The sequence below is a fragment of the Eucalyptus grandis genome, chromosome 6, assembly GCF_016545825.1.
Source record: "Eucalyptus grandis isolate ANBG69807.140 chromosome 6, ASM1654582v1, whole genome shotgun sequence".
In the NCBI taxonomy this organism is placed as follows: domain Eukaryota; kingdom Viridiplantae; phylum Streptophyta; class Magnoliopsida; order Myrtales; family Myrtaceae; genus Eucalyptus; species Eucalyptus grandis.
This window is the reverse complement of record NC_052617.1, coordinates 47,328,165-47,351,129: the sequence shown is the minus strand read 5'-3', so window position 1 is coordinate 47,351,129 and position 22,965 is coordinate 47,328,165. Positions and strand designations below refer to the sequence as shown.

At 38.9% G+C, this 22,965-nt stretch overlaps 2 protein-coding genes across 2 annotated transcripts; both read right to left on the bottom strand.

The window, feature by feature from the left end:
• Positions 1-4,157: 4,157 nt before the first annotated feature.
• Positions 4,158-6,691, bottom strand: LOC104455701 (rust resistance kinase Lr10-like). The gene is made up of 3 exons (XM_039316174.1): positions 6,350-6,691; positions 5,578-5,610; positions 4,158-5,426 (listed from the first exon to the last, which is right to left on the bottom strand). The coding sequence occupies exons 1-3, from the start codon at positions 6,471-6,473 to the stop codon at positions 4,291-4,293; spliced, it is 1,293 nt and encodes a 430-aa protein (XP_039172108.1). The 5' UTR covers positions 6,474-6,691; the 3' UTR covers positions 4,158-4,290.
• Positions 6,692-17,003: 10,312 nt separating this feature from the next.
• Positions 17,004-21,864, bottom strand: LOC104455673 (PR5-like receptor kinase). The gene is made up of 3 exons (XM_039314629.1): positions 21,586-21,864; positions 18,300-18,335; positions 17,004-18,150 (listed from the first exon to the last, which is right to left on the bottom strand). Exon 3 carries the CDS (start codon positions 18,072-18,074, stop codon positions 17,004-17,006), a length of 1,071 nt encoding a protein of 356 aa, XP_039170563.1. The 5' UTR covers positions 18,075-18,150; positions 18,300-18,335; positions 21,586-21,864.
• Between the last annotated feature and the right edge of the window lie 1,101 nt (positions 21,865-22,965).

The window sequence follows — 22,965 nt, the reverse complement described above, 5'->3', positions numbered from 1 at the left end:
TCTTTAAAAGAATTTAGATAGATAATTTTTAACCCAATGACTTTTATTTTATTTTATAATTTTACACTTTTGTTGTGCATATCATAATCAATCCACTTCTTATCGGTTGTCTTTTATGTACAGATACATCAAACGGGAAAATAATTTCCAACGTGAAACTTTAAAAGATGAAATTTTATTATTTAAAAAATTGCACAAAATATTTTTTTCAAATGTCAATGAAATCTCATCATTTTGGATTGACAAAAATTCATAGCATACATGAAGTGTTTACGTTAAAAATATCAAGATGCCTCATTATTTATCTTTTTTCACATTGATAATATTAGTGTATTCTTATATACTCTTATAACATCTCATGTGCTTTGTGTAAAAGTATCTGGTTAATAGTAAAGCAAAAAAAAAAAAAAAAACTAATTCTTTTATGTTTTAATTAAAGAGACTTGATATATATTTTCTTAAAAAATTTCTTTTCGACAAATTTTATTTCTACAGAATTAAAATCTAAAATTAAAAACGAAAAAATAATTCCTTCAATATATATAGGATACCCATAATAGACCAAAACAAAATAATTGAAATGCTTAATTATGGCAAATAGATTCTAAATGGAAGTAAAAAAAAAAGGAAAAAAGAAATTGCACCATCACTTTAAATTGCAAGTGAATGATTGAGAACAATCTTGTCTTAAAAGTACAAAAGAATGTCGCCCATCTAGAAAGTTGAAAATGATTTCTCGATAATGCATTTTTCTTCATCGTAAAATTTTTCCCAGAACAAATCCTAAAACTACAAAAGAATGTCCGAAAGAAATATAAATAAAAAAGGAATGGCTTGGTGAATGAAGCCGGCTTCGTGAATGAAGCCGAGGTGGGAAAAAGGAACTAAGAATAGAAAACCAAGGGAAGCCACAAAGAAGAGTTTGCGAAACAAACAACTAATCTCTTCGATGCGCAATAAATGAATTACTTAGGAACTTACGTTGAATCACAAGCGAACGAGGGACAATACAATTTCACGATGGTCCAAATACAATTACTAAGAAAGTATTCACGTTCTACAGCGTTAATGTCGATTATCTTCTCAAATGGTAATGTAATTGCCTTTTATTCTTTGATGGAGAGAGGAGATTAAGAGACATAGAATGTTCTTTCTACCAACGATTATCTTTAGAAGTTATTTATATAATTTCCCTAAAAAATAACTTCCCCTGCACCCTTTCAATAGACACGTTTCTCCATTTTTCATATCAAAACAAGACGGTGAGTCTTAATTGCACTCCATCACAAACGTACCATAAAAATATAACTACTCGCTCTCTCTTCCTGCTCACTCTGTCGGTCTAGCAAAAGGAGGACTAGTTTTTGTGGAAAAAACTCTCCAGCCTCTCCAAAACCAACCCCAGCGAAAAATCCGAGCGCCTTCTACCTTCTCCCCCAAACACAGCCAACTCCTCTCGCGCCTTGCTCACGCCCTCGAACGCCCGCGCATCTTTTCCGTTATGCCTCTCGCCCATTCGCCCACCTCTCCTCTGACGATAGCTGGATGATTCCTTTTGCTTGCGTCGTCACAGCGGTGGCGTCACTCACACGTTCCCCTTCCCTCTGCTGGCCCCGCGCGCGTGTGCAGAGGAGAGAAGATGGGTGATGAGCTGGGCCTTCTTTTGTTAGGTTCCGATGTGGGCTCAAATCGAAGACTTAAAGGAATAAGGAAAGATGGGCCAGAAGAAAGAAGGGGCTCACCGAAAATTTATTAAAAGAGTGGGCCGGACATGCCGGCCCGCTCCACCTCATTTTTTGCTCATTTTTTTAATTAAACTTTTGCTATCTCTCTTTTTTTTTCTTTTTTGTATTTTTATATTTTTGCAAAAAATGGATACTTGAACAGTCGGCAAAATTAGGATGTCAACAATGTTGTGTAAGAATTACAATCTAACAATCAGAAAAATGATTAAATTAAACAACTATAGACATCCAATTTCTAAGAAACTATCATACAACTATAAACATCCAAAACTATCATGCAACAACTATAGACATCCAATTTCTAAGAAACTCTCCAATGTTCCTTATGATCAACTCTGAAGCAACATGTCTCCTTGTGCACTGCACACCCAACATCCACACAATGCTCTCTTCTTTTGGGCATATTTTGGCAAGGTCACAAGTCAGAAACCTTGGGACAATAGTTTCCATTTCAGATAATGGTGTGACACTATATGCCGAAGTGCAAGATCCTCATGTTGTAGCCTTAATGCAAGTACCCTAGCTTGTGAGTATATTTGAAAGAAATTTGTATGTTGCATGCAAACTAAACTACAGTTCTACCTCCGAAGTGTTACTCTCACCGAATATAAACTTTTTGAGGGATCCATTGGGCATGAACACATAAACCAAAGCTGTTTCGATTCCTTCAAAACGAAATCCCAAGAGTCTGACAACATTGCCATGAGTAGTCTTGCTCATGCTCGCAACTTCATCAAAAAATGCTTCCGCATCCCCTTTCTGCCCCTTTAGAAGCTTCATTGCCACAAGTTGACTAGGAGCTTGCCTTTGTACATGCAGCCATGGCCTTTGGCCTCCCTGGCTAGCTTTTCTTTGAAAGATTCCGTTATCCTCTTGATGTTTTGTAGGTGTATCTATTGGAGGTTTGTTTGTAAAACAAAAGATACAGCATCCCTCGCCAATTAATAAATTTTCATTTTGCCATCGAAACATTCACTGCCCACCTCTGCTTCATCAAAGCCCTAAACAGCATTTTAATTTTCATGTGTCTTCCTAAAGAAATGCTTAACAATGAGGGCGATCCCAATGCTAGCTCCTGATGCAGCTATTGCTGCAAAAACAAAACAATATTTTCGAACAGCAAGCCCTAAGTTTTGCCGCTAGGATACAAAGCCTTATTAAATGAACGTTCCAAATGAAGTCGTGATGAAACCAGTAAAAGAGTGCTTCCTACAGTGCAGTAGATCGGGCACGATGGATAAGAAAGTTTAGTTGTTGAATGGAGCTTTGGGGTTGAGCCGCATCTCCGAAGGCTCCATCCCCTCCTTCCCTTAACATTAATCAGACATATTACTTCACATTAATTAGAAAAATAACTAGCCATCTCATTTGATTTGTTTTAATTTGGCCGTAAATTGATATAAACTCACCTTTTAAGAATTTTAGTTTGGTTTTTGCTTTATTTCTTATAACATAAATCTAGTTTAATCTAAGGTTTTGTACTTGAGAAGAGGAAGGGGTCGCTAATATACGATAGATTTGCTTCAGCAGTAAGTCATGAGTCCTAAAAGACAAGGGGAATCTTAAAAGCCGTTGTCCTAAAAACAAACTAGGTGATCTCCAAGCCTTTGTTCCCGACATCCCTAATACCAGCATCATAGTCACGGCCCTCCAAAGGACGTAGTAGAACTAGAGTTTCGAAATCAGGACAGGACGCTGAAACTGCAGTTCTAGCATACTGGGTATGCAAAGTCGCCATCTCGAGAGGCGGGACAAGAGAAGAAATAAAGTCGAGGGATCGATGAGTCGCATTCCTGGAATAACGTGGAATTGAGGTCACTGGGAGTGTAGTTCGAGGGACTGAAGTCAAATGTGGTCGCAGAATATGTTGGAAGAGGTATCTTTTCTGATCATCCGTCCGTCCATGCGACCTCAAGGATCTACGTGCTCCCTATTCATGTGGATCACCTGATATTCCTTGGACACCGGGGACAGGGTCAGGTTATATCCATCACAGTTGAGCTCATCATAGCCTGGATATGCATGGTAACTCGGACTAAGACTATCATCATCATATAATTTGTACATGTAACACCCGCCAATTCGACGAGTCTCTTGAGTTCATTACAAGCATATCTGGTTACTTGGTTCCATCAGAATTTAAAACACGGGCAATTGACCCAGGAAGACTCATAATAGATCAGCAAAGTGAAGAATGATGGCTGAATCCATGGCCTCCTGTACGTTCTGATTTCTTAAACTTGTTAGTGGTCCTAGAATTGGCTGTTCAATACATTGACAACTGACCTAAGTGTTCTTGCCAATCGTGACAATGATAATCTTGATTGAATTGCAAGGCTGATCAGAGAATGAAGTATAGGAATACGATCGAACAATGACCAGTTCTTACCATTCTCTTTTGATCGTCAAGTGGATTACAAAACCGATTCAGATTAATGTATTGTGAATGGAAGCATTCTATTGTGTCAGTCCATTCATTCTCAATGAAATTACCAGCGGTGTAAACAAAGGAAGGAAATTCTCGAGGAAAGTATCTCAGACAAATTCATACAGTTGTTGAAGTAGCACCAAATTGCAGCAGCGAACTGTTGTCTGTAGTTGCTACGGGGAATCTTGACGAGGGGGATGACAAGGTTGGCTTGGGGGGGATTGGCAAGGCCTCGACACTTCCTTTTAGCATCTCCACGGCTTGAGTCATTGCTGGTCGATCTCTCGGATCAATCTGTATGCACCACAAACTGATTATGATCATCTTCTTCGCAATTCCTTCGTCTTCCCGATTCATGATACCACGCAAACCAAGTTCTTCCTGAAGTCCAAGGCGTTGATGAATCCAATGAGGAAAATATATTTCGCTAGTATGGTCCACCTCGACTACAATGTTTTTTCTCCCACTGACCATTTCCATAACCATCATGCCATAACTATAGACATCCGATTTATGAGAAACCCCTCCGATGCCTCTTATGACCAATTCCGGAGCAATGTAGCCTGCAGTGCCACGCGCACCCAACATCGACACGGTGCTCTCTTCTCTAGGACATATTTTGGCAAGACCAAAGTCAGAAATCTTTGGACAATAATTCTGGTCGAGAAGAATGTTGTGAGGCTTTATATCGAAATGCAAGATTCTAGCATTACACCCTCGATGCAGATACTCTAGCCCTTGTGCTATGCCTAGGGAGATGTTGTATAATGTTTCCCAACTTAATTGCTGATTTGCCTCTGAAATATTGCTTTTGAATATGAACTTTTCCAGTGACCCATTGGTCATGAACTCATAAACTAAAGCTGTTTTGCTTCCTTCAAAGCAAAAGCCTAGAAGGCTGACAACATTGACATGAGAAGTCTTGCTTATGCTTGCAACTTCATTGATAAACTCTCCCCCGTCGCCTTTCAAATTCTTTAGAAGCTTCACGGCCACAAGTTGACCATCTCGAAGCTTGCCTTTGTACACATAACCATAACCTCCTTGACCCAACTTTTCTTGGAAAGAATTGGTCATCCTCTTGATATCTTTGTAGATATATCTCCTCGAAGAGATTAGTTCCTCAATTTTCTGTTCGACCACAGAATGTTCTCTCTTTCCCATCATCATAGCCATATGTTTCCTTATCAGCGGTTTCTCCCTCAAGGAATAGACTACAAGAATGACAATTGCAATCCCGAATCCCGATGCAGCTGATCAGAGAAAGCCAAAAGATTCGCGGGCAACAATTTCAGTCCATCATATTACTAATCTAAGGTCCTAATGATGGAAAAACAAAACTTTATCAAGGTTTCCGAGCAGTGAATTTTCTATATGAGACAAAATGCAGGTTTAATGGAGTACCTGCGACTTTCATCACCAAATCACCATGTTGCGCTGTTACAAAGAACACATCCTTGTCAGAGAACTCTCCCAGTCCAAACTATGATGAAACCAGTAGGAATGCATTTTACAACAGCAGGAATGCTTTCAACACAGTCGGAAAGGATGTTATGCATGTAAGATCGAAAGCTACAGGGATCATAATTTGATTCACAGTCATCACAATCATTCTTATCTCTGTCTTTAAAATGACTAGTTTGATACTTGTGCTAAAGAATTAAGTTAGGAGGGAAGATAAAATAAATTTAGGGATTGAATTAGAACAGTGACTTTGACGAATACATTGACAAAATACAAAGAGGACAAGGATTAAGATGATAGTATACAGTTAAACAAGAAAGAAGACATATGCCAAGGAAATGATTAAATGAATAAATCCAACCTTGGTGCCGTATGGCTCAAGGTACCTTGGTTCCTACATGAGTTAAGGTTCAACAGACCAGGGATCCTCAAGAGATTTTTCCCTAATCAACAAAGGAAAGATACCCTCAGAGCAACGACAAAAATTTCGACAAATGGACAGACACTCTGTTGTTCCGCCCTCGAGAAAACTCTGCTGCGCGGTGAGATTGTCGAGCCCCTGAATATTTGTTATTCAGAGGTAACTCGTAGCACATTCTAGGCAGAAAGGTAAGTGCACTCGACTCGACCCGGATAATCCAATGATTTTAATCAACGTTTCATAAAGAGGAGAGTATTATGCTCAGACAGAGTGAAGATGAAATAAGCCCACCAGGGACACAAAGCCAAACAAAAGCCCTGACAGGACAGCAACACCTGAAGCGCTCGTGATTGATTCCGCATTCGCCACCAGTCTCCTCGCACGCGCTGCACTTGGGTTCTGTCCAATTCAGCATGACACCTCAATACGTCCTCTATCTTTCCCCTCTGCCCTCTCCACTCCGCCGCCAATGGCACCTTTGCCAGCGACTTGCACTTTGTTGACGCCTCCACCACTTCCCATTTTCATCATCTCCATATATTGTCAAAACAACACTGTCCTGGCCTTCTTTTCATGTACAAGTAATTATTGACCCAAGAAGAGATGTTGCTGTTTTAGAGGAGAGAGAGAGTAGCGGTTATGTGCGGACCAATTTGGAAATGAGTCGATAGAAGGGTCAAGTTTTTGAGAACAGGCGTGCAAGAGAAGGTTGAATTATTCGAGAAAGCAGTGTTGGAGATGCGGAGAGACTGCTTCTGGTAAAAGATATTGCGGATGACAAGTCATCGCCTGAGAGGTTAAGGATCAGACTGCTATCGATGCAAGCCAATTCGAAGCCAGGGAAGCCGCAGTAAGAGGGTTGTTGGTCAACGACAGAGAATGGGAAGGTGATGTTGTGGCCACCACAGGTTCTGCGGATGCTGCAGTTTTGGAAGTGCTTGTTCATCACACAGACCGAAAGCTTTGCCGATCAGGCTGCAGGCAGGAGTATTAATATGAGGTTCTGAGTGGAGGGAGAGGCGGCATGATCAGTAAGCTACCTCTTGAATTTGTGCGTGTTAGTAACTCAGAGATTGCTGGAGGATGGAATTATCATCGAGACAGAGTGGTGAAGATTTATATCCACAAGAATACATATTCTCTCATATTGGATCAATAATGACTTCTTTTGATTCGGGTATGCTATATTTTTTGATTGATCTCATGTTTATGTGATTGAAAGATCCTATTACTATAACACACCATATTTAAGTGGGGAGTCCACAAAATTCAATTGGTCAGCTGGCAATTGATTTGAAAAGTGAAGTCTTCTCTTCTGGTTCTGTATAGCCAGAAGACAAATTCTACTATTCTCTCGTGATGTTGGAAAGCCTTCTTTTAGTTGTTTCTAAGAAATTATAGGACAGTCGAAGAATGTGAAGGAAAGAGAAAGAGAGAGAGGTGAATTCACCTAAGAGATTGAGACATATATGCCCTCTAAAATGTCTGTTAGTAAAATATTCTCACTAGTGAATTCCCTCTTTTATATATATAAGGTTTGTAAAGTCACCAAACAAAACCATAAGGTTCAAAATATGCATGAAAGTCCAGCCATTCCACAGGCATGTATATCCGCGACGTTTTCATATAGTTCAGCATGGAATGTGATTTGATCCACAAGCAAACTAACAATCAACAGAGACATATTACTCTGGCCAAAGGAGAAAGAGAGAGAGGTGAATTCACCTCAGAGATTGAGACATATATGCCCTCTAAAAGGTCTGTCAGTACAATATTCTCACTAGTGAATTCCCTCTTAAATATTAAAATTGGACCATGTGATATATAAAAGGTTTGTAAAGTCACTAGGTAAAACCATAAGGTTCAAAATATGCATGAAAGTCCAGCCATTCCACAGGCATGTATATCCGCGACGTTTTCATATAGTTCAGCATGGAATGTGATGGCCAAAGGGAAAGAGAGAGAGGTGAATTCACCTCAGAGATTGAGACATATATGCCCTCTAAAAGGTCTGTCAAGACAATATTCTCACTAGTGAATTCCCTCTTAAATATTAAAATTGGACCATGTGATATATAAAAGGTTTGTAAAGTCACCAGGTAAAACCATAAGGTTCAAAATATGCATGAAAGTCCAGCCATTCCACAGGCATGTATATCAGCGACGTTTTCATATAGTTCAGCATGGAATGTGATTTGATCCACAAGCAAACAAACAATCAATAGAGACATATCACTCTGGTCAAAGGAAAAAGGACATAACTATTGATCATAACAATTTAGTTCATTTCAGCAAGTGGTCTAGGTTGGAATTTTAAAAGTGAAAATAAACAAACAAAAGGAAAGAAAGGAAGATTAGGGAAGATCATTTCATGATGATGTTTATATGTATCTAGCTTAGAAGTTGTTGATGGAGGTTTTGGTTAAAGTCTTCCCTCTAAAAGTCTAAGGAAACCTGACTTATTATGAATGCCATATCATGATATGATGAGATGCTTATACAATATATAAATCTCTTTGGCTTTCTTGATCTGACATAAATTCTTAACGATCAATTGAATATCACTCAATAGAATACATCTTAGGAACAAAGGGATATTCCCTAACATCACATACCTTATGGAGATTGCAGAACTAAGCTCAATGGAGAGTATTATGCAAAACATGCATGAGCAAACACACGTGCAGAAAGCTCTTCACTTTATATTTTCCTCTTTGTCCAACTTATCGGAAATTCACTAATCATCTATGATCCTCAACGCATCACTGTATCTCACATTGGAACTGGCTAAGCAAATAGTATTTTCTTTTGAAAATTGCTATGAATCCATCTACATACTAAAACTACAAAAGCGACTGCGCAAACTATGTATAATTTGCTGAAAATGATTAGTCAAATTTCATTATACTTAAAAAAATGAATTCTCTATTCTGAAAAGGGTAAAATACACTTTTCCGTGAAAATGATTTCATCTTTCTTTATCATAAACCCCAAAACAAACACACCCTAGATCTACAAAAGAATGTCCAAAAGAAATATAAATAAAAAAAAGAAAAAGTAATGGCTTGGTGAATGAAGCCGAGGTGGGAAAAAGGAACTGAGAATAGAAAACGGAGGGAAGCCAAAAAGCTCTTCCTCTTCCTTCGAAGTCCTTATCAAATTTGGAGAGCGTGGCGAGGACATTCGCCGAAAAACACATGCGAGAATTTGAACGGTTGCTATTACGGGGAATTAACCGAAAAGTATTACCTCTTTCGTGAGGAGGGGGATAATCTTTACTAGAAGATAAGCACCGGAATTGCCCATCCGATCCGCCGCAATTGCCTCCACTTTCTTTGCATTTGACACAACTCTCCCAGGACGTTACATTCCAATTCAGTCTAAACCCGTGCTTCAAGTTTTCCTCGGGGTCATCATTTTCTATTTCCTCGCTTTCCTCTCTGGCTAATTTAATAGGTACAATAACATGACTCTTGCACACCGACAGATCAAGATGTAGGTCTTCTTCTCTACCTATCATAAGAGCGACATAAGAATGGTTGGCACCATCAGAGGGGCAGGTCGAGTGAGGATTTAAAAATTTTAGGAAGCTGCTGCAATTATGGAGAAATGCTAGGTGTAAAGGCTCCCAATTGAATCCAAGAGATGAGGGCGGTTCAAAGCTGGAAACAGGAGTTTGAAATTGGCTGGGCAGTGTGAGAGCAAAACAAGCATTGCCTGATCTCTCTAACTCTGAGCTCAACCTTAAAGAATTGTCCTCATAACTGACAACGTCCTCTCCAAAAGGTCGTAGATTGAGCAGTGGCTTATCACGACACTCGTTTTCAAAACTTGGATTAGTACACGGTTTAGTGTCGCTCCAGATGTGACCCTTCATGACGTCACCGCACTCACTGCCCTTGCAGGATTCATCATTCAAGCTCGCTGATGCAACCCAGTCTTCCAAAGAAAGAATCGTCAAAATGCCAATGACAAGGCGAAGCAAAACCTTGGAACTTATGGAGCTATCGACACCCATTTCAGGAATTTTAGAGGGGAAATAGAAGCACAAGAACAGTCGGAAAGAGGAAAGCTTTGATGGCGTATAGAAGAGATAGAAGGGGCTCGAGTGAGATACGGTTGCTCAAACTGAAGATCGCATTATATGAATGTCTCGTTGAATCCTTTTTTCACGTAAACGCGCCAATTGACTGGGTCAACTGAGCGTAGAGGACCCGAAAGAGCAAACGCACCTCAGAGCCACGACGATTTCACTGAGAAGGTCGAGGACTATGATTTGAGTTCATGGCTGGCGATTGACTTAAAAAGTGAAGTCTTCTCTTGTCACTGTTGGTTCCGATCAGGCAGAAGACAAACGAGTGAAGAGGTTTACTATTCTATCACATTATCTGTACAGATTCCAAGCGTAAAATATGGGTTTTGACCCAGTCAAAAAAAAAAAAAAAAAGAGAGAGAAGGTTGAACGGTCAAAAGAAGAAGAAAAGAAGAGAAGAAGAATGAGGGGGAGAGGCCGAGTCTTCGGGAGAGAGGAAGAAAAAGAAGAAGAGAGAGAAGGAAAGAAAAGAAAAGAAAGAAAGAAAAAGAAAAAGGAGGAAATAAAAGGGAAAGAGAAAGGGAAAAGAAGGAGAGAGAGAAAGGGAGACCAGAGAGCTCGTGTAAGGGAAAGGAAGGATGAGAAAGAAAGGAGAAGGAGAAGAAGGAACGGAAGAAAAGAGGGTTTCATGCATTCTTACCATGAGAACCTCGCCAATCCACCTTAACCACGTAATGCAATGCCCGGTAAGCACTCGTGCCCCCCGTTCATTCAATCAGAGTAAGTTTGGACTTAGGGCTTGGAATTCAGAATTTTGGAAAAATCGAGCGGTGAAGTATAATTTTTGAGTCATTGAGCCTCGTATTTTTATAGAAATTATAGTTTAGGATATTATGGAGCTGTAGGATTTTATGGATTGTGATTTGAGCTTACAATTTACCCGAAATAAAATTTTGAAGTTTATCACGCGTGATGAACAATGCGCGACCATTGTTGATTTTCGGCTTGATTTCAAGTTGGCTAAATTGGGGTTCTTGTAATATGTTGGAATGGCTTTCCATTGATGTATGCTTGAAACGAGGTTTGGTGGAGAAAGTTATAATGTGACCAAGTTTCGCGCTCAAGTTTCCCGTTACGGACGGCTTAAATAATCGCTTTGGATATGTGGTTTATTAGCATGTAGGTGTCGTTTTATCAATGAATAAGCATAATTTAGTCGAGTCGTTAGTTGGAGAGTAGCATATTACTTGGTTTTGATATCTTTTTTGATTAATTGATAGGAATACGAGTGCATTGAGCTCGAGTAACCACATAGGTTGATTTTCGACTTTCCATGTAAGTGGTGCTATCTCTTCTAAGAATCTATAAGCTCATGTCTTTAAAATGATAAAGATTTGATATTTTATGAGTTATGAATAAGCGTGTCTGTTGCATAAAATTTGAATTGGGCATTTACTACGTTTTGGTATTTGAAAGTAGTGTGAGAACTTTTTGGTGAAAATATATATTCTGTTTGATGAATGAAGTTGAGAAATATTACATGTTTTGGGTGTGTGAAATTTTTTTACGAAAAGCTTGACTTTGAGATGGTATATGGAATGTTATATAGATATCGATTTGTGATAAGCTTTTTGACATGCATTTGATTTGATTCGATTTGTAAAACCGGTTTATGAGATGAATTCTAAAATGATTTAAGAAATATTTTATGAAAAATAATTGTGGCGAATGAATTGAGTTACAAAAGGTTATGTGGTTGATTTATGAAATGTATTGTGACATATGAAATGATTTATGGATTTGGCTTTGTGAATTGTAGAGATTGTTGTAGATTGGTGTTGATGTTCAATAAATCGCTAGCGGAGGACCCACCACCCCAACATCTAAAACACCAAATGAAGGGCTTACCACGGCTGGTGGGTATGCACATACTAGTCTAGGATATCATTATGGGCCGAGCCACTAGCTAATAATAGGTGAAGATTTTGCCAAAATGGGGAATCTTGGTCGCCTTGTCACTAGACATTGTGTCGTGACCATGATTTAATATTGAGCAACAGATTGGTCAATTGAGTGGATTATTGACATGCGATATGAGTTTGGTCAATGGAGTGGACCATTGACATGTGATTTGAATTTAGTCGATGTAATGGACCATCGACGTGTGATTTGAGATTAGTTGTTGGAATAGACCATCAATGTATGATTTCATTAAACCATTGATGAGATTAACCAATGGAATGGACCATTGGTGTGAATTAATGAGATTGATCAATGGATTGGTCCATTGATGTTTGTTATGATATTATTGTGAAATGAATATTTTTGCTGCTATGTTAAAGCATATGTGACTTATTCTCTTATTTTATGTTTGTTATATTATGGATTTAAGTTAAAAGAGTTGTGGTTTGGTTTATAAATATGCATAGTGAGTGCTCGATCTACTTAGAAGAGATGCACTACTCAGTGAGTTATGGTTGCTCACCTTCTATTTTTCCAATATTTTTTAGGTTCCTCAGCTAACGATAAGTAGTACAAGAGCGATATCGACGAAGGGACTTTTAGGAATTGGATTTTGGGAGCTTTGAGACTGCGTCCTTCGGGTGGAAGGATGGCCGTGTCATCCCCATTCATGATGGTTTTGGGGTGTGACACCAAGAATTACAGGACAACACAGAGAAGGATATTGGCACAGAGACCTTGATAGCAATTACTTAGCCATCGAACAGTCACAGCCCAAGGGTTCTGAACAAATCAAATCTTGATTTTCATTTCTCACTTCGTTTACAATTTTATTATATGACGTTTCCTTTCTCTATCGGAACGAAGGCAGCCATCGTCCCCGTATTTTTAGAAAATAAGCAATCACGATCCTTAAAACTTTTATTTTTTTCCTGGCCATTTGGATCTCTAACAACATGTTCATATGTTAAATATGCATATGAAATGCTGTCGGAGACTGCCACATTTTCTTTTGTGATATCATGAATTTTCTTTTGTGTCAATTGGATAAGAATATTAAAAAATGACAAAACCTCAAGCCCTAATGGAGAGAGAGAGAGAGACAACCGTGAACCCCCCAAAAAATGGATCTCCAGGGTGCGCAATCGTTGGTGAGACAGACCTGGCCAAGGTTGCACGACCTTAGCGACGCGTTGCCTAGAGATTGGAAAAACAGTCGTCGTCGTCACAACGAGCGCGAGTGGTGGGGCTTGCGACCTTCTTTGAGCGTGTATTCTCTCAAATGCAATTAGCGACGGCAGTGCCACTCAGGTAGCATAGTAGCAATGCTAGCGCTATTGCACCGCCGTTCAATGACCACCATCAGCCGCCAGTCCACTTTTTCACTTTTTTTTTTTATTTTTTTTTGCCATACTGTGTTTTTAGAAATGTTAATTCTGTTTTCTATATGTCAAAATTTTTAAAAAAGCCCCGTGTAATGACAAAGTCTACATTTAATGGCAAAATAATAATCACGTCAGCATTTCGTTTACATTTTAATTGAAAGGACCAATTCGAATTTTACTATTCTCTCATGATGTCGGTACACGTTCTTTTAGCGGTTTCTAATAAATTACAGGATAGTCAAAGAATGTGAAGGGAAGAGAGAGAGAGAGAGGTGAATTCACCTAAGAGGTCGAGGCGTATATGCCCTTCAAATGGTCTGTTAGTACAATATTCTCACTAGTGAATTCCCTCTTGGATATTATACTTTGACGATTTGATATATAAAAACTTTGCATAGTCATCAAACAACACCATAAAGTTCAAATTGTGCACAAAAAGTCCAACGATTCCACGGGAATGTATATCAGAAACGTTTTCATAAAGTTCTGCATCAAATGTGATAAGATCCACAAGCAAACAAACAAACAATATAGACATATCACTCTGGCCAAGGGAAAAAAGGACATAATTATCAACCATAACAATTCAGTTCAGTTCAACAACTGGTCTAGATTGGAATTTTTAAAGAACCTTTCATAATGATTTTTATGTATATCTAGCTCAGAAGTTGTTGACAAAGGTTTTGGTTAAAGTCTTTCCTCTGGAAGTCTAAGGAAACCTGGCTTATTATGAACGTCATATCATGATATGATGACATGCATATACGATATACAAATCTCTTATGGCTTCCTTGATCTGACATAAATTTATACTGATCAACTGAATATCACTTAACATAATACATCTTCAGAACAAATGGATATACCCTAATGTTACCTACCTTTTAGAGATTGTCAAACTAAGCTCAATGGAGTGTTTTATGTGACAGTGTTAACTGCAACTTGAAGCTGATGCAAAACAAGCATGAGCAAACATACGCGCAAAAAGCTTTTCACTTTACATTTTCCTCCTTGTCCTATGTATTGTAAATTCAATAATCATCTATAAACCTCAACGCATTGCCACATCTCACATTGGAACTGGCTAAGCACACAATATTTTCTTTTGGACATTGCTATGAATTCACCTAACTACTAAAACTATAAAAGTGACTGTAGAATATGTTTGGTTTTGCTAAAAATGATTAGTCAAACCATTCATGACTAAAGAAAATACGCATGCTTAAAGTTAGAAAAATAATTCCATAATCTAAAAGGGCGGCGCTATTCGATCCATTATATGATTAAATCCACCCAAATTTTGACAAAAAGACAAAATTGCCCCCAAAGCATCTATTGTAATTTAAACTAGTGCCACAAATTCTTTTCTTATTTTTTTCTATTTCTATGTAGGATCTAATTGCCAAAATTAACAATTTCACATGTTTTGTTTTTGCAGCACTATGTTTTCTTTTTTATTGATGAATTTTATTTCGGTATAAATTAGTTTTGTTGAAAATAAAATTTTCGGGAAACCTAATTATTTTTTTCGTTATCGAGCAAACTCATGGATACATTATCAAAGAAAATCTTCAAAAAATTAAGATAGATAATTTTTAACCTAATGATTTTTTTTTATAATTTTACACTTTTGTTGTGCATATCATAATCAATCCATTTCTTATCGGTTGTCTTTTATGTACAGATACATCAAATGGGATGATAGGATTGGAAAAAAAATCATTTAAAGGATTTCCAAAATGAAATCACAGTTATACTTTCCAACGTGAAATTTAAAAGATGAAATTTTATTATTAAAAAATTGCACAAAATAATTTTTTTCAAATGTCAATGAAATCTCATCATTTTGGATTGATAAAAATTAATAGCATACATGAAGTGTTTATGTTAAAAATATCAAGATGCCTCATTATGTATAACTTTTTTACATTGATAATTTTAGTGTATTCCTATATACTCTTATAACGTCTCATGTGCTTTGTGTAAAAGTATTTGGCTAATAGTAAAGAAAAAAAATAACAAATTCTTTGATGTTTTAATTAAAGAGACTTGATATATATTTTCTTAAAAGATTTCTTTTGGTCAAATTTTATTTCTACAAAATTAAAATCTAGAAATAAAAATGAAAACATAATTCCTTCAATATATATAGGATACCCATAATAGACCAAAACAAGATATGTGAAATGCTTAATTATGGCAACTAGATTCTAAATGGAAGTGAAATAAAAACAAGAAAAGGAAGAAAGAAATTGGACCATCACTTTAAATTGCAAGTGAATGATTGAGAGCAATCTTGTCTTAAAACTACAAAAGAATTTCGCCCATCTAAAAAGTTGAAAATGATTTCTCGAGAATGCATGTTTCTTCATGCTAAAATTTTCCTCAAAACAAATTCTAAAACTACAAAAGAATGTCCGAAAGAAGTATAAATAAAAAAGGAATGGCTTGGTGAATGAAGCCGAGGTGGGAAAAAGGAACTAAGAATAGAAAACCAAGAGAAGCCAAAAAGAAGAGTCGGTGGAAGAAACGACTAATCTCTTTGATGTGCAATAAACAAATTACCCAAAAACTTACATTGAATCACGAGCGAACAACGGACGATACGACTTCGTTTGAATAAAATCATGAGAAAAGTATTCACATTCGACAATGTTAATGCCAATTGTCTTCTTAAAGTAGTAATGTAGTTGCCTTTTGTTCTTTGATGGAGAGAGGAGAATAAGAGAGATAGCAATTTTTTAGAACGTTGCTAACCGTTATAACGATTATCTTCAGAAGTGATTTATATAATTTCCCTAAAAGATAACTTCCCTCACATCACGTTGAGACAAGGCGGTGCATCTTAATTGCATCTCATCATAGATGTACCATAGAAATATAACTGCTCGCTCTCTCGGTCTAGCAAAAGGAGGTCTGGTTTTTGTGGAGAAAACTCTCCAGCCTCTCCAAAACCAGCCCCTTGCGAAAAATCCGAGCGCCTTCTACCTTCTCCCCCAAACACGGCCAGCTCCTCTCACGCCCTCGAACGCCCGCGCATCTTTTCTGTTATGCCTCTCGCCCATTCGCCCACCTCTCCTCTGACGATAGCTGGATTACCCCTTCTGCTTGCGTCGTCACGGCGGCGGCGTAACTCACACGTTCCCCTTCCCTCTGCTGGGCCCGCGCGCGTGTGCAGAGGAGAGAAGATGGGTGATGAGCTGGGCCTTCTTTTGTTAGGTTCTGATGTGGGCTCAAATCGAAGACTTAAAGGAATAAGGAAAGATGGGCCAGAAGAAAGAAGGGCTGACCGAAAATTTATTAAAAGAGTGGGCCGGACATGCCGGCCCGCTCCACCTCATTTTTTGCTCATTTTTTAATTAAACTTTTGCTTTTCTCTCTCTCTCTCTTTTGTGTTTTTATATTTTTGCAAAAAATGGACACTTGAATGGTCGGCAAAATTAGGGTGTCAACAATGAATTGTAGGAATTACAATCTAACAATCGGAAAAACAATTAAGATTTGATCTTTTGTGAACGAAAGCACCCAAGAAAAAAAATTCTTAAAATAAGTATATCGTAATAATTTATACTGATGTTGTCGTGACATCAAATTGCAGCAATAAACTATCATCTGTAGTTGCTATGGGGGATCTCGATGAGGGGGATGACAAGGGGGATGACAAGGTTGGTTTGGGGGGAATTTGCAAGGTCTCAACACTTCCTTTTAACATCTCCACCACTTGAGTCATCGGTGGTCGATTTCTCGGATCAATCTGAATGCACCATAAGCTGATTATGATCATCTTCTTTGCAATTCCTTCGTCTTCCTCATTTGTGATACCACGCAACCTGAGTTCTTCTTGAAGCTCAAGGCGTTGATGAATCCAATGAGGAAAATATATTTCGCTTGTACGGTCCACCCCAACTTCAACGTTTTTTCTCCCTCCGACCATTTCCAAAATCATCATGCCGTAACTATAGACATCTGATTTGTGAGAAACCCCTCCAATGTTCCCTATCACCAATTCAGGAGCAATGTAGCCTACAGTGCCGCGTGCACCCAACATCGACACGATACTCTCTTCTCTTGGACATATTTTGGCAAGACCAAAGTCAGAAATCTTCGGACAATAATTTCGATCGAGAAGAATGTTGTGAGGCTTTATATCAAAATGCAAGATCCTAGCGCTACAACCTCGATGCAAGTATGCTAGCCCTTGTGCTATGCCTAAGGAGATGTTGTGCAATGTCTCCCAACTCAATTGTCGATTTGACTTTGAAGCATTGCTTTTGAATATGAACTTTTCCAATGATCCATTGGGCATGAACTCATAAACTAAAGCTCTTTTGCTCCCCTCAAAGCAAAAGCCCAGAAGGCTAACAATATTGACATGAGAAGTCCAGATTATGCTTGCAACTTCATTGATAAACTCTTCCCCGTTGCCTTTCAAATTCTTTAGAAGCTTCACGGCCACAAGTTGACCGTCTTGAAGCTTGCCTTTGTACACATAACCATAACCTCCTTGACCCAATTTTTCCTGGAAAGAATTGGTCATCCTCTTGATATCTTTGTAGGTATATCTCCTCAAAGAGCTTAGCCCCTCAATTTGCTGTGCGGCCACAGAATGTTCTCTCTTTCCCATCATCATAGCCATATGTTTCCTTATCAGGGTTTCTCCCTCAAGGAATAGACTACAAGAATGACAATTGCAATGCCAACTCCTGATGCAGCTGATTAGAGAAAAGCAAAAGATTCGTGTGCAACAATTTCAGTCCATCATTCTACTAGTCTAAGGTCCTAATGATAGAAAAGCAAAATTTTATCAAGGTTTCCAAGCAGTGAATTTCTATATGAGACAAATGTAGGTTTAATGGAGTACCTATTGCGACTTTCATCACCAAATCGCCATGTTGCGCTGTTACAAAGGACACAAATCCTTGTCAGAGAGACTCTCCCCGTCAAAACTATGATGAAACCAGTAGGAATGCATTTTACAACAGCAGGAATGCTTTTTCAACACAGTCGGAGAGGATGTTATGCATGTAAGATCGAAAGCTACATGGATCATAATTTGATCCACACTCATCACAGTCACTCTTATTTCATGTCTTTAAAATGACTAGTTTGATACTCGTGCTAAAGAATCAAGTTAAGAGGGAAAATAAAATAAATTTAGGGATTGAATTAGAACATTGACTTTGACGAATGCATTGACAAAATACAAAGAGGACAAGGATTAAGATGATAGTATACAGTTAAACAAGGAAGAGGAAATAAGGCAAGGAAATGGTAGAATGAGTAAATCCAATATCGGTGCCGTATGGCTCAAGGTACCTTGGTTCGCACAGGAGTTAAGGTTCAACAGACCATGGATCCTTAAGAGATTTTTCCCTAATCAACCAACGAGAGATACTCTCATGCAACGACAGAATATTTCGACAAACGGACAGATGCTGTGCTGTTCTGACCCTCAAGAAAGCTCTGCTGTGCAGTGAGATCGTAAAGCCCCTGAATATTTATGATTCAGAACTAACTCGTAGCACATCCAAGGCAGAAAGGTAAGTGCACTCGACTCGACCCGCACAATCCGATGATGTTAATCAACGTTTCATAAAGAGAAGAGAGTATTATGCTCAGACACAGGGTGAAGAATTAATAAGCCCACCAGGAGCACAAACCCAAACGAAAGCCCGGACAGGACAGCAACACCTGAAGCGCTCCTGATTGATTCCACATTTGCCACACCACTCTCCTCGCACGCGCTGCAATTGGGTGCTGTCCAATTCAGCATGACGCCTCAACGCCTCCTCTATCTCTCCCCTCCACCCTCTCCACTCCGCCATCACCAGCGCCTTTACCACCGACTCGCACTTTCTTGACGCTTTCACCACTTCCCCATCTTCGTCATCTCCCTATATTGCCCAAACAACACTGTCCTGGCCTTCTTTTCTAGTACAAGTAATAATTGTCCCAAGAAGGTAATCTGCATGGAGAGAGATGTTGCTGTTGTAAAGGAGAGAGAGTGGCGGCTATGTTCGGACTAATTTGGAAATGAGTCCATAGAAGGGTCAAGTTCTTGAGAACAGGCGTAGAAGAGAAGGTCAAATTATTCGAGAAAGCGGTGTTGGAGATGCGGAGCGACTACTTCCGGTAAAAGATATCGCGGACGACAAGTCATCGCCTGAGAGGTTAAGGATCAGACTGTTGTCGATGCAAGCTAATTCGAAGCCAGGGAAGCCGCAATAAGAGGGTTGTTGGTCTAGGACAGAGAATGGGAAGGTGATGTTGTGGCCACCAAAGGTTCTGGGGATGCTGCAGTTTTGTCAGTGCTTGTTCATCACACAGATCTAAAGCTTTGCCGATAAGGCTGCAAACAGGAGTCATAATATGAGGCTCTGAGTGGAGGGAGAGGCGGCATGATCAGTAAGATGATGCTACATCTTGATTTTGTGTGTATTGATAACTTAGAGATTGCCGGAGGATGGAATTATCGTCAAGACTCAAGACAGAATGGTGAAGATTCATACTCACAAGAATACATATTCTCTCATATTGGATCAATAATGGCTTCCTTTGATTCGGGTATGCTACATTTATCGATTGATCTCATGTTTATGTGATTGAAAGGTCTTATTACTTTAACACACCATATTTAAGTGGGGAGTCCACAAAATTCAATTGGTCAGCCAACACTTCATGTTTTTGGTATTGAAGGCTGGCAATTGACTTGAAAAGTGAAGTCTTCTCTTCTGGTTCTGTATAGCCAGAAGACGAATTCTACTATTCTCTCATGATGTTGGAATGCCTTCTTTTAGTTGTTTCTAAGAAATTACAAGACAGTCGAAGAATGTGAAGGAAAGAGAGAGAGGTGAAATCACCTAAGAGGTCAAGACATATATGCCATCTAAAAGGTACAATATTCTCACTAGTGAATTCCCTCTTAAATATTATAATTTAACCATGTCATATATAAAAGGTTTGTAAAGTCACCGGACAAAACCATAAGGTTCAAAATATGCATGAAAGTCCTGCCATTCCACAGGCATGTATATCAGTGACGTTTTCATATAGTTCAGCATGGAATGTGATTTGATCCACAAGCAAACAAACAATCAATAGAGACATATCACTCTGGCCAAAGGAAAAAAGGACATAACTATTGATCATAACAATTTAGTTCATTTCAGCAAGTGGTCTAGGTTTGAATTTCAAAAGCGAAAATAAACAAACAAAAGGAAAGAAAAAAAGATTAGGAAAGATCATTTCATGATGATGTTTATATGTATCTAGCTCAGAAGTTGTTGATGGAGGTTTTGGTTAAAGTCTTCCCTCTGGAAGTCTAAGGAAACCTGACTTATTATGACTGTCATATCATGATATGATGAGATGCATATATGATGTATAAATCTCTTTGGCTTTCTTGATCTGACATAAATTCTTACCGATCAACTGAATATCACTTAATACAATACATCTTAGGAACAAAGGGATATTCCCTAACGTCACATACCTTATGGAGATTGCATAACTAAGCTCAATGGAGAGTATTATGCAAAACGTGCATGAGCAAACACACATGCAGAAAGCTCTTCACTTTATATTTTCCTCTTTGTCCAATTTATCGTAAATTCACTAATCATCTATGATCCTCAACGCATCGCCGTATCTCACATTGGAACTAGCTAAGCAAATAGTATTTTCTTTTGGACATTGCTATGAATCCATCTAACTACTAAAACTACAAAAGCGACTACGCAAACTATATTTGGTTTGTTGAAAATGATTAGTCAAACCATTTTTGGTAAAAAGAATATGCATATTTAAAAAAATGAATTCTTTATTCTGAAAAAAAGAGTAAAATATATTTTTCTTAAAAATGATTTCCATCGGAATTTATTTTTCATAAATAAAATTTTCCCCAAAACAACCCTAGATCTACAAAAGAATGTCCAAAAGAAAAAAATAAAAAAAAAGTAATGGCTTGTTGAATGAAGCCGAGGTGGGAAAAAGGAACTGAGAATAGAAAACCGAGGGAAACCAAACAGTTCTTCCTCTTCCTTTGAAGTCCTTATCAAGCATGGAGAGCATGGCGATGACATTCACCGAAAAACACATGGGAGATTTTAAACGGTTGCTAGTACAGGGAATTAATCGAAAAATATTACCTCTTTTGCAAGTACTCAGAGAAGCTTTATCAGAACATTTGCACAGAAAACCTCCATCCAGTTCCCCGCATTTGCCTCCACTAATTTTGCATTTAACACAACTCTCCCATAAGGTTAAATTCCATTGCAGTCTAAACCCGTGCTTCAACTCCTCCTTGGCTGATCCATCATTTTCTATTTTCTCCCAATCGTCTCCGGCTAATTCAGCAGGTACAATAACATGACTCTCGCACGCTAACCGACTAAGATGAAGGTCGTCTGGTCTACCTTTAAGAGCGACATAAGTGGTTGGCCCCGGCGAAAGGCAGGTCAAGTTAAGATGTGAATAATCACCATTTGGGAGCCGTTGCAATCATGGAGAAATGCTAGGTGGAAACGCCCGCGATTGGATTTAAGAAAGGAGAGCACTTCACTGCCGGGATCATCAGCATCAGATGCGCTGGGCTGGTGGGTAGACTTTCCAGGTGGAACAAAACAAGCATTGCCCGTTGTCCCAAACTCTGAGATCAACCCAAGAGATTGATCATCATAAAAAATAGTGTCCTTCCAGAAAATTTAGTTTCAACAGTTGGTCTTGAGGACAACATGGTTGAGAGTCGTTCCCGAAAGGATAACCGATCATGACGTTACCGCACACGTCAGACTCGCAGGATCCATATGTCAAGCTCACTAATGGAACCCAGCCTTCCAAAGAAATAATCGTCAAAATGCTGATGACATGGCGAAGCAAAACCTTGGAACCTATGGAGCTCTCCACACCCATTTCAGAAATTTTAGAGGGAACAATAGAAGCACGAGAACAGTCGGAAAGAGGAAAGCTATCGGGCGCGTACAGAAGAGACAGAAGGGGCTCGAGTGAGACACGGTTGCTCAAACTGAAGACCGCATTTATATGAATGTCTCGTTGAATGTCTCGTTGAATCCTTTTTCACGTTAACGCGCCAATTGACTGGGTCAACTGAGCGTAGAGTACCCGAAAGAGCAAACGTAGGGGACCACATACTTGCTCAGTGAGAGGAAAAATCGATTACGACTGTCGATACTTCGCCTAAAAAACGTCCATTTCGGGACTCGCGATCGATTTCACCCCATCGGCCACGGGCCCATGGCCCCCTTTGTTTCCGTGGGCACCTTTATTTCCTTACAAAGTTTCCAACTTTGACGGGGTTTCGAAGATTTCCATTTCAAACCCCAAGAGCCACGACGATTTTTACCGAGACTCGTCCTCCACCCTTGATCTCTTTGAAGGTCGAGTACTATGAGAACTTAAGATCGTGACAGTCAAAGGCGGAGAGACACGGCAGGTGCAACTGGTGGTGAAGGAGGTCAATGTTAAGGAGGTCGAAACAGAAAAGTCCCATAAACAACTAATTCCTGACT

Excerpts from the sequence above, each read along its gene's own strand:
- LOC104455701 (XM_039316174.1), bottom strand. The coding sequence starts at position 6,473 with ATGCTGAATTGGACAGAACCCAAGTGCAGCGCGTGCGAGGAGACTGGT. Across the intron at positions 5,611-6,349 it reads TGTTTGGCTTTGTGTCCCTG|CGCAACATGGTGATTTGGTG; the intron begins GTGGGCTTATTT and ends TCTTTGTAACAG. Across the intron at positions 5,427-5,577 it reads TTTGGTGATGAAAGTCGCAG|CTGCATCGGGATTCGGGATT; the intron begins GTACTCCATTAA and ends TTCTCTGATCAG.
- LOC104455673 (XM_039314629.1), bottom strand. The coding sequence starts at position 18,074 with ATGGCTATGATGATGGGAAAGAGAGAACATTCTGTGGCCGCACAGCAA.